The sequence below is a fragment of the Dendroctonus ponderosae genome, unplaced genomic scaffold, assembly GCF_020466585.1.
Source record: "Dendroctonus ponderosae isolate FM_Combo_2020 unplaced genomic scaffold, Dpon_F_20191213v2 Dpon_F_20191213_2, whole genome shotgun sequence".
Classification (NCBI taxonomy): Eukaryota; Metazoa; Arthropoda; class Insecta; order Coleoptera; family Curculionidae; genus Dendroctonus; species Dendroctonus ponderosae.
This window is the reverse complement of record NW_026018165.1, coordinates 14297207-14310403: the sequence shown is the minus strand read 5'-3', so window position 1 is coordinate 14310403 and position 13197 is coordinate 14297207. Positions and strand designations below refer to the sequence as shown.

The following is a 13197-nucleotide window of genomic DNA, read 5'->3' as shown; positions in this document are numbered from 1 at the left end:
CTTTCTGGGTCAAAACTACTCGAATTTCCTCACTCACGTTGTTACGACTGAATCGACTTTTCAATTCTCTATCCAACGATGCCAAAACGAAATCTGTGGCTCGAATGATTCTTAAGAAACTTCGAATAAAGGCCATTTAGTTATCTCTGGAATGGTGTAAAAACGAGCGTTCTTGCTCATTTTGCATGAAATTGCAATAATCTTGCGCCTCCCTTGCACAAAACGACGATCATTTTTCTAATTTCATATATAACAGAAAACTGTATTTAAAGCTGGATCCGTCCCTGCTGAAGACTAAATTTTCTATATAGAATTTGCTCAATGAACGGACTATTTGTAAGGAAACTTCGCTTAAATTGACCGTCTCATTTCTTCTCATTTGGGTCACTTTTAATGCAACCATGTAATATTTAATTTTTGCATAAAGTCTACTGTAGAAGTTTAGCTTCAACATGAGCTCCAGCTTTTGAAAATCAGTCCTAGAAGAAAAATGGTATCAGTCCTAGAAAAAAAGATGATTTTCTTAAATCTCCCTGTAAATAGCAGGAATAGGCTAAAATTTCAAAAACTATTTGAGATCTATATTGAATGCCTATCACGCTAAAATCTGAAAAAAAGCTTTTTTCTTCAACGAGGATCTTGCTGAATATTTATAAATGTAGCATTGGTTTATTGCAACTTTTTCTCTCAAAATAAATGTAGAATCCAAATGTGATTTTCTTTCAAGACAAAAGCAGTGGCGTATGATTTTTTCTTTAAAAACATTCATTAACGTATTGGATAAAAAAATAATTGAACACTTAAAATAGAAATAAATAATAGAATACTTTCCTGAGTGTGTTTCAATTCCAAATCAAAATTAATTCCTGGGTTTCAGTCATTTATTGTCTTTATTTATCAATTAAAATACGTTTCGGTGTATTTTTCCACCATCATCAGTTCTAAAAAAACTAATTTTAATTTTAATTGATAAATAAAGACAATAAATGACTGAAACCCAGGAATTAATTTTGATTTCGAATTGAAACACAGTCAGGAGCAGTATATATAAGTATATACAATCTAGAAATAATACCAGAACAAAAACTAAACTGTTTTGCCAAATTTGCTCTAACTTTGAAACTGGATAAATTTTGATTGCTTTTGCCTTGAAAGAAAATCACCGCAACACCAAAATATTGATTTTTGGAGATCACCCTGTAAATAAAAGAAATCGAAAAAAAATCAAAAACCGTTTTCGGATTTGAGGTTCATCCTTATGCCTTTGCGGTTGAAGCAAAAAAAGTATTTTTTGTTCGACTCGGAGCATGCCAGACTTTCAGAACATTTTCGCTGTATTGTTCACCCTGTACGAAATTTATCAAAAGTACGTAATTTATGCAAAAACATTGGATTGCCAAAAAAAGAATTGAAGTAAATATCGCTTCAAACCGAAATGAAATCGATTGCAGCAATAAAATTTCATCCAGTTTTAAAGTTCATGAGTTCATCAGGTTCAAAGTTTGAACAAATTTGATAGTGTAACGATGAATTTTCTGAGCAGTTTAAATTCACAAAACCCGAACGTAGAAAACGTAAAAATATAAGGACAACACCATTTCGAGCGCGACCTTACTATACAAAGAAATGCACACAAAAAGCACCGTAAAAATATACTAAAAACGTATTTTAATTGATAAATAAAGACAATAAATGACTGAAACCCAGGAATTAATTTTGATTATTTCTAGATATTTTAGTTATTGTTTTGGAGTAATTATATGATTATTCTTGGCGAGAATTTGATGGATTAGTAAAGTTAGCTGGTTTTTTGTGGCTTTTAGTATTAAGTTCCCCTTTTGATGTCGTTCTAACGTGGACGATCAGTGCAGTGTCGTCGGCGTATAGTAGTTTGTATTCTTCGCGTGGATTCTTATATGTTCTTGAATTTGTATTGAATATTTTAAAAAATTAAAACTTTACTCGTTTATTCACTTCCCATTTACTCTTATTTATTTACAGTTACAGTGCTTGCAGTTGACAAGTAAATTACCTAGAAGAAAATTTTATTAGGGCACCGTACAAAAGTTAATTAATTTCACGTTACAAATGTTGAAACGCGGAGGACAGCCGAACTTCGTTTGCCTTTCCCATAAATAATCGACGATCCGTTTTATACGTTCACTAGGTATTTGTGTTCGACATGGAACACTAGCCAGTTAATAGACAAATAAAATTTTCATCACTGTTGTCAGGTTAACGACCCGTCTGATTGGCTCCATTGAATTTTTTGTACGTTTTTCCTGAAAACACCCAGAGTACTTGCACACGCAGTTTTTACTCCAAACAACTTTTTCCTTGAATCTATAAATAGGGGGGCACTTAAAAGCTCCAAGAGACGACAGCAAAAAATATCAGCCCAAATGGAATTCCTTATCGATATAATTTCATCTAACCTAATTAACTTATGCTTTATTAGTGCTCTTACACTTCATATTGTCTAATTAACTTAAACATCTTTCTAGCGCACTTTTTCAAATGGATTTTAATTCCTGGGGCATTTGATTAAGCATATCCATTATCTTAGGGAAGTTGAAAATGCAATTATCGTTTAGCGTATTGGGACTATTAGTAGGTGCTAAGTGCTGATGGTATTGATATTATCGTTGAATCAAATGAATGGTTCTTCAGATGAAATTTTTCACTAACTCCTATTAGGGTAGTTGAAATAGTGTAAAAAACATACAGATTGACTCCAATGAATGTCGAAATAGACGACGTGAAGTTGATTTAGAAGATGCAAGCACACATACGTCTCGATCAGGGAACAAAATTCACTAGACGATGCGGTAATCTAATAATCGCAATATTGGAAAAGCGATGGTGGTAATTCCTGGAAAAGTCCCTGTAAGTGCCTGTGGGTAATGTAGAGTGCCTCATCGATAAGTCCCACTTTGTACGTCAATCTCAGCCAAGCCGCAACACTTTCCAGTGTGACAAAGAAGCGTGTCACTGTGCCTTCGAACTTCCCGAGGGAATTATCTATCTTAAATTTTCGAAAATTGTTTACCCAGGAAAAGGGTTCGGTTTGATTCATATTTGCCGTTTGATGTGGCTTGGAACTAAGTAGTCTGATACAATTAGGACATCCTCATATCGGTAATTTCAGCTAAAAGTTCATTATTATCTACGAGAGGAATATCTCTGATATGGAAACAAACTTGAAGAAAAGAAATGATAAAGAAAGAGTAATACTAGCCCAAAAAAGTAAATGTAAATGGGCTTTTTCTGTGCAGCTCCTGAAGCAGATAAGGAATCATCTCAACTTTCAAATTATAGCTAAGTTATTAGGGTCTGATCTCTTTTGTGGAGATCCACTGCTGTTTTATTCTTAAACATTTGTTTGCCCATTCAATTTGGAAACTTTTTTGCCTTTCGTGTTGTTTATGTAACTCCTATTGTTTTTGAGTTACTTGATGATTCAATAAAACGACAAATAAACTGTATATATACAGTAGGATGCAGTGTTCTCAGCGAAAACTGCAGGAAACGATAGAGAATCGAAAAACTATATGAGTTCGCATTACAAACTGTACTCGGCAAACGCTTCGTTAAGGAAATAAGGCGTCTAAGTATGGTTTCAAAAATTATTTGTTAAAAAATTTAATTTACTAACACGTTAATAGAGTTATTCAATCAAAAAATTGATACGCCAATGCTTTTCATAAAATAACATATTGGATTCTTCGAGCTCTCTGGAAAAATCGGTGTATTCAATTGAAAAATAATTGATAATCATTTAATGAAATTATTGTTTAAAATGTTGTTCATTTAGTAGTGCAATTGAGACCGTCTAACTAATGAATTTTGGACAATTTCTATAGGTCTGGTTGTTGAGGAACATCACAGATAGATATTGTGATTTTATGCCATTTTATTATAATTTTTTTTATTTTTTACTTGAAAACGTTGAGTTCAGATAAATTGAAAGGCAACTTTTTCTCAAAATACATAAAGAATCCAAATGTGATTTTTAACATAATCATTTTTTATTCAAAAACATCGATTAACGTGTTAGTCCAGCGCCACGGACAAAACAAAAAAAAATAGTTTTCTTGCAAAATATGCTCTCTCGTTTGGAGTTCGAGCCTGTAAAAAATTCGTTTAAATATCGACAGGCGTCTGGCAACAATTAATAAATTTGATTTTTTCAATCCAAACTTAAACAACCTGTATTTCCTTAATAAAGCGTTTTTTCGAATATAGTTTATCGACTCATGATTTTGATTTCCTAATGTGCAATATTACAAGAAATGGCAAAAAGCAAACTAAAAACAGTTAAAATTAACATACATTTAAATAAAAGATTGCCTTAAAAATGTATTGCATATAAAATCCGTACGAGACTTAATAAAAATTGTGTATCTTGTAGAAGAAACATGTTTGTCTTACTTTTTGCCGGGTACCGGGTGTTTCAGAAATAAATCCACAACTTGGTGAGATAGAAGGTGTTTAATTTAGTGCTTTTGAGTTCTTTTTCCGTTGCAACTATTGCAATTTTTAAAACATTCATCATTTATAGTTACTCGTCTGTTTAATTTACAAAGTTTCTTGCATTTTCCTTCGTATCTGCGCCATTTTCGAGTTATTTGCCAAAGTATCAATTAATGCATGCCATGTGATTGTCCCAGGATTAGACGATAGTAGAATTTGTCGCTTACCAGTAATTACCAATAAAAGGCATTGCTAATCAATGTGCCCTTAGGTCATTTACTGCCCAAGAAAAGTTAGAAGCAGTTTAGTAAGAGCGAAAATTTTTCTTCCGTTAGGGCGACGATTTCAATCTCGAAAAAGCTGAGTTTTTGGTCATATTGTTATGAATCGGACATGCTAATTTTCATGTCCGCCTACCAACCCGAAAGTTTATCGGTCTATTTATGGAACAACCTGTACAGGATATGGTTCAGAAGGAATAATGAAAATCCAATAAATGGTGATCAGTCTATGAAGACCAGCAAATGAGCTGTGATTAAAACACTAGAGAAAAGCTATGTGGAATGAATGGTAAAATATGCGGTTAAAATATAGCGTAAACGAGTTTCTTAAACTTTTGAAATCTGTTTTACTTCCGCAGTTCGAAAATCTTCGAACCAACCAAAAATGGATCCATATATTGGTACGTTTTAATGGTTTCAATTAAATTTGTTCTCATATCGCAAATCGTGGGGCAGGAAAGAATTAATTAATTTTCACGAAATCTTATAGAAGTTTAGTAGAGCTTGCACCACTATCCGAATGGCGTATTTTTCTAATTAAAATTTTCCCGCATTTTCGTCATAATCGAATCGGCAAATCCGTTGCTAAATGGAGTCAAGAGCCGTGAGAAATGGCGGCTAAGTCAAGTGAAAAATTAGATCAATTATTCAGATTTAATTGTGTTACCTAGTAGTATGAACTGAACGGAGTCGAAGTCGTTCGTAGTTTTAATTTGAATGTCTGCAGATAAACATTCGTTAAAAGAGCTCGGCACTGTGAAAACGGTCTGAATACGGACTGGCAAAGGGGGAGAATGTGGAAGTTGCTGGAAAAGAGCCGAATTGTTCAAAATTCAATTAATTAGGAAGATATTCCGAAAATATTTAAAACCTGCTGGTCTAGACGGATTTTAAGCAGCTTAAGTAATTCAAAAGATGGTAAAGCACGCGACTGGAGGTTCGCCTTTTGAGCTTTAATCACGCAGTATTCGTATGGGATTCATAAAAATCAATCAACCCATGAAAATCTTTTGAAGTGAGTGGAGAAGCTCTGAGCGACGATTTTTGTTGGATTAATTCCTTCACATTTGGAAATACATAATAGTCACGCTTTAATCGCTTGTATTAAATTCGTAATACAGGATAGAAAATCCCCAATTTGCGTATTCTTTTTTGGAAGCCTTTTGCTTAATGATTAAGATGTTTATAAAAAAGGCCCCGCTAAAGCAAGACGTGTTCTGAGAATGAGAAGTAATCACCATAAGCCCGGGTAGCTCAGTTGGTAGAGCATTGGACTTTTAATCCAAGGGTCCAGGGTTCAAGTCCCTGCTCGGGCGTAACTTTTTTGTAACTTTTTTTGTCTTCATTATTTTCATAAATTAGCTTTAATTTAGTTAACTTGGAAGACATTTTAGTTCTTTTATAATTTTTACCTGATCAACCGTTTTCAAAGCTGTTTTGTTGCCAAAACCAATTTTAACTCATATTTTTATTCAGTTGTCTTAATTCTTCCGGTTTATAATAATTAATGCAGTAATTTATTTAAGTTGATTTCATATCAAAATAAACTCACCTCCAAGTTAGGTCCGTATAAGGCCACTTCATGCCGTGAATTGAGTATCTTTTCCGCCTGCCTGATGTAAGTCCGATTTCTTTGTCGGGTAAGCCGCATCTGAAAACATCGAAAAATGTTAAGTTTTTTGCCTCAAATCGTCACTTTTCTTTGAGAAGAAAGATTAAAGATCGAATTTCGATTCATCACCAGTTACATTTGTTAGATACAGTTACTCCATTTAACATGCACAATTAATTTCAAATTAAATCAAACACGGAACAATATTTTTTTGAAATAGAACCTTAAAATAAAAAAACATTTTTTTCGATTATGTATATTATTTTTCATACAAATCATCAAGTCAAAATTTCTAAAAAACGTCGATCAAATTGTGGAGTTCACAAGAATTTTTAAAATTAATACCTGGGCGTTTTCATCAGTTTCATCGTCCTGGCATCTAGCTTTCCAGTAACGGGAACTCCAGCAAATTCCTGCATCTCTTTGATAGCACTCCGTATCGATTCCTCTGTCCTCAAAGCAAACGCGCCATCTGCCGACTTGGGCATGTAGCCAAAATTCGTTAAATAGTCTTGCTGAAGCAACCAAGAAAACACTAATTAATACAAAACATCGACAATCAGACAGAATGGYGAATACGCTATTTTTTAAATTSAATTAATAGCGCATCCCCCAAATTCAATAATTTTTCGTGTGTAAAAAATACTTAGAGGCGAAATATTTCATCAATTTTTTGCTTTTAAATGTTTTGCCCTCGTCACCAATAAAACAAACGTATTCTGATAATTATTTATTTTTRATATTTTTTTGATACGAATAGTAGGAATATTGAATGTCCAACAAAGGCTATTGACATTATTTGTTCCATCGCGATCATGTTTTGATATTCCTAAGTTTTATTTTCTAAAGCATAGTCTGAATGCCGGTTTATGCTACTGCTAGACCGCCTAAAACTGTGTATTTTTTCCACTATAAACAGCTGAAAGGCGTTAAAGCGGTTCATCCTCTGATATTTGCTATACAATGATTATTAAACACTTCTACAGTAGTAAAAAACCATTTAGGTGGGGCGAATTGCTGGCAACAGGTTATTCATTATTAATTGGATTCCTAAAGGATGCATCAATCAAAATCAATTTTTCTCGGCAAGTCCTACTCCAATGCTCTATTGACTTGCACATTCTGAGCAAAAAGCAAGTAGGCCAAGATGAACTGATGATGACTAATAGTTCGAAATTCGTCATGAGATGTCTTCTGTTATTTGCATGGGAAGAGTGGAAAGTGCTTATTTATTTAGTGGCTTTTATTACATGTAAATGTAAATTATTAATCGATCCAGAACTTGAAATTTTACAAAAAAATTAATATTGCAAATGTTATAAAAGCAAAGCAGAACAGGCTTAAAATACATTTGAAATGCATTTGTTTATGCAACGAAACGAAAGCGGGAGACAGAAATCAGAATTTTTGCCAGCTACTTTCTGTTCTTCTGTTTTCGGCGGAACTTTGTATTCAAGTGGGTTCAAGTTTTTTTTTATCATTTTGTATGTCGACTTTTCTCTTAAATTATTAGTTTATGGATACAGAATATGTCATTGTTGAGCAAAAATTCTACACTTAATCGAAACAACCATTTTTGCTTATCTGTTTGTGAAAAATCAAAAGTACTTTTTCCAATTTCGGTTGTTGAACAGAATTTCGAATATAAAAAACAAGAATTGGATGTAAAAATCTTGACTCTTCTAAAAAGAGAGACAACTTATTGCAATATAATATTGCAAAAAAATCAATAAATCCCTAGGAGCCCAATGGCAAAGAAAAAAATCTTGTAGAAATAGCAATAGAAAATTAAATATTACTTCCAATTCCATTAACATCGCTAATGAACTAACATAATCACTACCTGCGCGAAGATAGGTATCTAAACTGTAATCAGACAGTCAATTAACGCATCAGTCCGCAGGAACAACAATAAGGCACAAAAACGCGTCTAATTAGAAGGAGAAGATGTTGAAGAAACCCAATTACCAAACTGTCAATGCAATTTTTTTTTTCGTCAACCAAACCGCTAATGGTTGTAACAATAACAAAACACAAAACGTGCGATGACAGCAGATGTCTCCGTTTAAAACGCTTTTGTTTGGAATCTGGCCATGCCAATGCACAGACAATTTCATATATTTTTAGATTCCGAATTGCATCATCATTACTGCAAGAACAGCAATGGTGGAGCGTTAAATAAGTGCGGGTTCACGTTCATTTAGTTGCCTTAAAATAACGGGGTTTAATCAGATGTTAATTAGGAGATAATAAGACAAAAGGAAAAATAGGCACAACATGTTCCTGATGAATGATATTAGTGGTCATTCATGTGTCTGCAGAGTTTTTTAAATTTTCTCTATTCTCTTTATGTTCAAGTATAAAATATTTAAAAAAGCACACATTTACTTGCGAAATAGTGCAAGGGAAACTATACATTTATTGATAAATTAATTCTAATTCTGTTTCAATTTTTTTGCTTGAAATGTTATTTAAATTTTAAAATATTTTTTGATATATTTTAAATGTTTACAACATTTAATATAAAATTTTCTATTTTTAATATTTTAAATGAAATATTTTTAATAAAAATATTTTAAAATTTAAATAAAATTTCAAGCAAAAAAATTGAAACATAATTAGAATTAATTTATCAATAAATGTACAGTTTCCCTTGCACTATTTCGCAAGTAAATGTGTGCTTTTTAAATATTTTATACTTGAACACACTTCATATATTATTATGCTATCTTGAAGGTATTTCAACAAACTTTTGGAAAATTTTTAATTGTCAATACCTTGAGTCACACGTTTCTGGGTAAATCGGTTGCATAAGAAGCACTTTTCATTTGAATGTAAGACATGACTTAGATGGCGGTTGTATAATTGAATGGCCACCTAGATCACCTGAATTGACACCAATTGACTTTTTCTAAGGGGTCATGTTAAGGCTGAAGTTTCCAAACAGGAGCCAAAATTAGGTCAAGACATGTAAAAAACATTAAGACAGAATTTTAGTACAAACTTTACAAAAAATATCCTCCAATTACCCGTAATCTTCCACCCCGTCTTGGTTGCACCACCACCCAAACGACACCAATTTTTTCAAGCCTCTTGAATTTTAGTTCAAATTTTTTTAAATAATCCGGAGAACTACTGTACATTTGAATCAGCCGAAACTCTAGAAATGTGCTTAGAATAGAATAGAAAGGAATTCTGGTATCGTAGAATGACAAATTGCAGGAAAAGTTTATGTTTGCAGGGACAAAAAATTGCAATAAAAAATCAATCTACTAAGGGCTTTTCCTTATAAAACACCGACAAATTAAGCAACCATTTTTATCTCTCCAAGTTTCTGAAATGAGAAAATCACGTTTAACAATCAGCTCGGATTGAATGCGGTTAATTATTCAAAACAACGATCAGCGAGCGATTCCAACTTGCATAAAAATGACTGTAGATTTTGAACCAGCTGAAATTCCCATCAACTCTACACGACGACCGGGACCATGACTTATTCATTTCTTGATTGGTTCACAGTGTCAAAGGTGAAAGACTTATTTGTCGAAAGACTTCCTGCTTGATGTTATTATTAGATTATGCAATCAGCTTGTCGTATTGGACTATTAACCAATGTGCTTGCATTATTTGCTTGCTTTGAATGATCAAGCATTTGTTTTTCCGATGCGTTACCATCAGCGGTCAGGAGCACTCAGTTTGAAAGAAAAATTAACTGGAAAAAGAAACAATGTAGACAAATTTTGCAAATTCGAATCAAAGTCGACAGCGAACTCTATGGATGTTCTATAGGATCTTGCAACGAAATAGGCAAGAAACAAATTTATTTAAAAGCCAATGATGACAAAGATTTCGATTATTAAACACCAAATATCATAATAAAGACTCGGAAGTTTGCCGACTATTAAAGCAAAATGACAATGCAGCCAAATATGTCCTCAAAAGGTCGTTACTGGAAGCAAAAGGTTCCTTCGAGCCGGATTTGAACCAGCGACCTATGGATTTCCACAACCTCAACCATCTACAGTCCACCGCTCTACCAACTGAGCTATCGAAGGTTGTAAAAGTAAACCAAAAACCTCTTAAAATGCGTGTTACGATTACTTAAATTGGGGCCACCCAATGGCTAACCCGCACCACTTTACTTAAGCACCAATCGAACAGTCCATAGGTGGACACTTGGTTTCTTTGGCCATCGACTACCGTTTTCAAGTGTTCTTGGAACTGAGATTTGGCCATCGGAACCTGAACAGAAGGCTTTTGTTCGTAAGACGAATTGCATTTTGCTCAGCAACTGACCCAGATATCGCTCAGTGTTTAAAAACCTGCATAAAGCCATTTAGCGGCACCGATTTAAAATTAGTAAATTAATGGTACCGGTGAAGGCTCAAAAGAATGGCTGTTTTGTCCAAGATTATAATTTATATCATAAACATTTATAAATCGTATAAAAACATCAACAAGAATTGTCTTGGATAAACAGCGAACATGAAGGGCGTGGTACTCATGTGAAAATCTCATTATCAGGTGGACAAAAGAACGTTTTTCAACACAACAGGCATTCAGGTCGAAGAAAATTTTTAATTTTACGACCGCCTCGTTTGTTTAAACAGTGATTTTTGAAAAATCAACTTTCTGGCCTTGGAGAAATTTTTCCCTTGAACGGATTTTCAAAACCGTTCTAAAGTTGGAACTTCGATATTCTGAGTTGCATAAATGAACGAAATATTTGAAAGTGAACTTCAGTTCAGTTGAAAATGTGCCAGATTCACAGATTTCAGGAGCAACTCTGATTTGGATCATTTCTAATGCACCCCTGTATGTCCAACTTTTGTCTTAAATTGTCTATGAAGTTTAGCTTCAACATGAGCTCTAAATCGATCCAAGAGCAGAAAAGTTGTTGCTGTGAAACCATAAAGGTGATTTTTTTAGACCCGCCTGTAAATAGAACAGACGGCCGAATAATTCAAACCCCGTTTCGAATCTGGTGTATCTTTAAGTTTTTGGTGTTGGGATACGAAAAACCCTTTTGGTCCAATTAGGAGCCTGCCGAACTTTGCAAAATTTGAATTTTTTTGTTTGCCGCCCTGTAGGAAATTTATCTGAGATGCTTAATTTGTACCAAAACATGGGGGTCAAAGACCAAATAGCCCTAAGCAATCGGAATTTATCCCCTTCTAAAGTTAGGAAACATTTGACTGTGTAACGTTCATTTTACTGAGCAGTTTATATCCTAATAAAGTATGCAATAAACTCGAACTTCTTGTTTATTTTTATCAATATTTACCGCACATTTCCGACAAACACTAAAAGCTAAAACTTCAATCAAGTCAGCAGACATTGAAACAAAAAAACTTTCAACTCTGTTTCGTTTTTTCGCTTTTAATATAAATTTTCATCTCGCGTTTATGCACCAAAATAATCTCCCCATAATTGATATCAAACACCCATTTGCGTGAATCTCCCGCCTTTCCATGTGCTACACTGCACAAATAAAACGATCTACACTCGTTCAAAGCATCTATAAATATCAAAGATCAAAACTTGTTTCACGTTCAATGTAACGAGTCATTTCTGTGCTAATTGGCAGCGATCAAATGTTAAACGACAATTTACAAACTTAGTTCTGCGAAAATGCGACAATCGGCATTTTTATTTTCCCTTTTGGAATTGTCGGCCTTCAAGTCCTTTTAAAACGGAAAAACTGAAGTGACTCTCGTTATCTTTATAGATGAATAATTTTCCTTTCAATGGCCGATGTTTGTCGTTCGCGTCTGCACCAAAGAAAATGTTTATTGATCTTTTGCAACCATTTGTTGTGAGTGTTTGTTTATGTCCGTTTATTCAGGATGTTGAAGAACAGTTTCTTGATGAAAACAGTTAATAGATCTATAGAGGAACATTTCAAACTATGACGCCATTCGCAGTGGCTCAGAAGAGTGAGATCAAGTAAAAATACGCGCAACTTTTAAATGGTTTTCTATGGCTGGTGTTAGTGCATGTTTTTCTGCTATGCATAGGTTTGTCGTTCCATATCAGTGCTTCTTTCAACATTTCTTTAACAACTTCACTTCCTCAGAAGAATCAAGTTGCTTTTAATAAATAAGACGGTGTTATTTGGCCGTTATTTAGAGTCTTCCGAAGAAGCCAAACCAGGACGTTTTGAAGAGGACAATTTAAAAACTAACCACAAACACGCTGTGATGCTGCCACGTTTTATTCCACAAATCGCAATTTTTGCCATTATTATTGTACATAAGATAAGATGGAAAGAGATGCCTGCTGACACTTTTTACACAAAATTCCCTACTTTTCCTTTAAGTTTGTATTTTGCATATACATATATTAAATGCGAACATGCCCCTTTAAAAATGAATACCATTCCTTTTTTGTGTGGTCGTTGGTGTCACTGATGAATTTATTAAAACGATGAATATATGAATGTATTCTTCTATATTTAGCATTATATCTGAAAGGTAATCTTCTGTGTCCAGACGGAAGAATCGACAACGTTTAAAAATATACATACAATGCACAATGTGATCTGTTATTTGGCTTCCTCTCTACCTAATAAGCACTTTGGTTTAGCTGTAAGGTGGATGAACTACCGAGTCTTGTATCGACATTGTCATTATTGTCTAGTCGGGCCTCAGGATGACATAATGTTTATTTGTACCGAATCAATCGCTATTTCCATATTAATGGATCAATTCGGATTAAAGGGCGGAAATGTCGAATTTATTACAAAAAGAATACAAACAATATTCGGAGAGGCCTTTAAAAATATGAGCCTCCAGATCAGGAAGGTTGTATTAATTTGATGGTATTTTAGAT

At 33.8% G+C, this 13197-nt stretch overlaps 1 protein-coding gene and 2 non-coding genes across 3 annotated transcripts in view; 1 reads left to right on the top strand and 2 right to left on the bottom strand.

Moving 5' to 3' along the window:
* The window catches only part of LOC109544413 (matrix metalloproteinase-2), a 58613-nt gene that overhangs the window by 23861 nt on the left and 21555 nt on the right, over positions 1-13197 (bottom strand). The window contains exons 2-3 of the mRNA XM_048664149.1: positions 6712-6881; positions 6307-6405 (exon numbers count right to left, since the gene is read on the bottom strand). Coding sequence (XP_048520106.1) covers positions 6307-6405; positions 6712-6881 — 269 coding nt within the window. The remainder of the gene's footprint in view (positions 1-6306; positions 6406-6711; positions 6882-13197) is intronic.
* Trnak-uuu lies at positions 5998-6070 on the top strand. Its single transcript has one exon. It is a non-coding gene; the product is annotated as a tRNA-Lys (tRNA).
* Positions 10331-10421, bottom strand: Trnay-gua. Its single transcript is given in 2 exon segments — positions 10331-10366; positions 10385-10421. It is a non-coding gene; the product is annotated as a tRNA-Tyr (tRNA).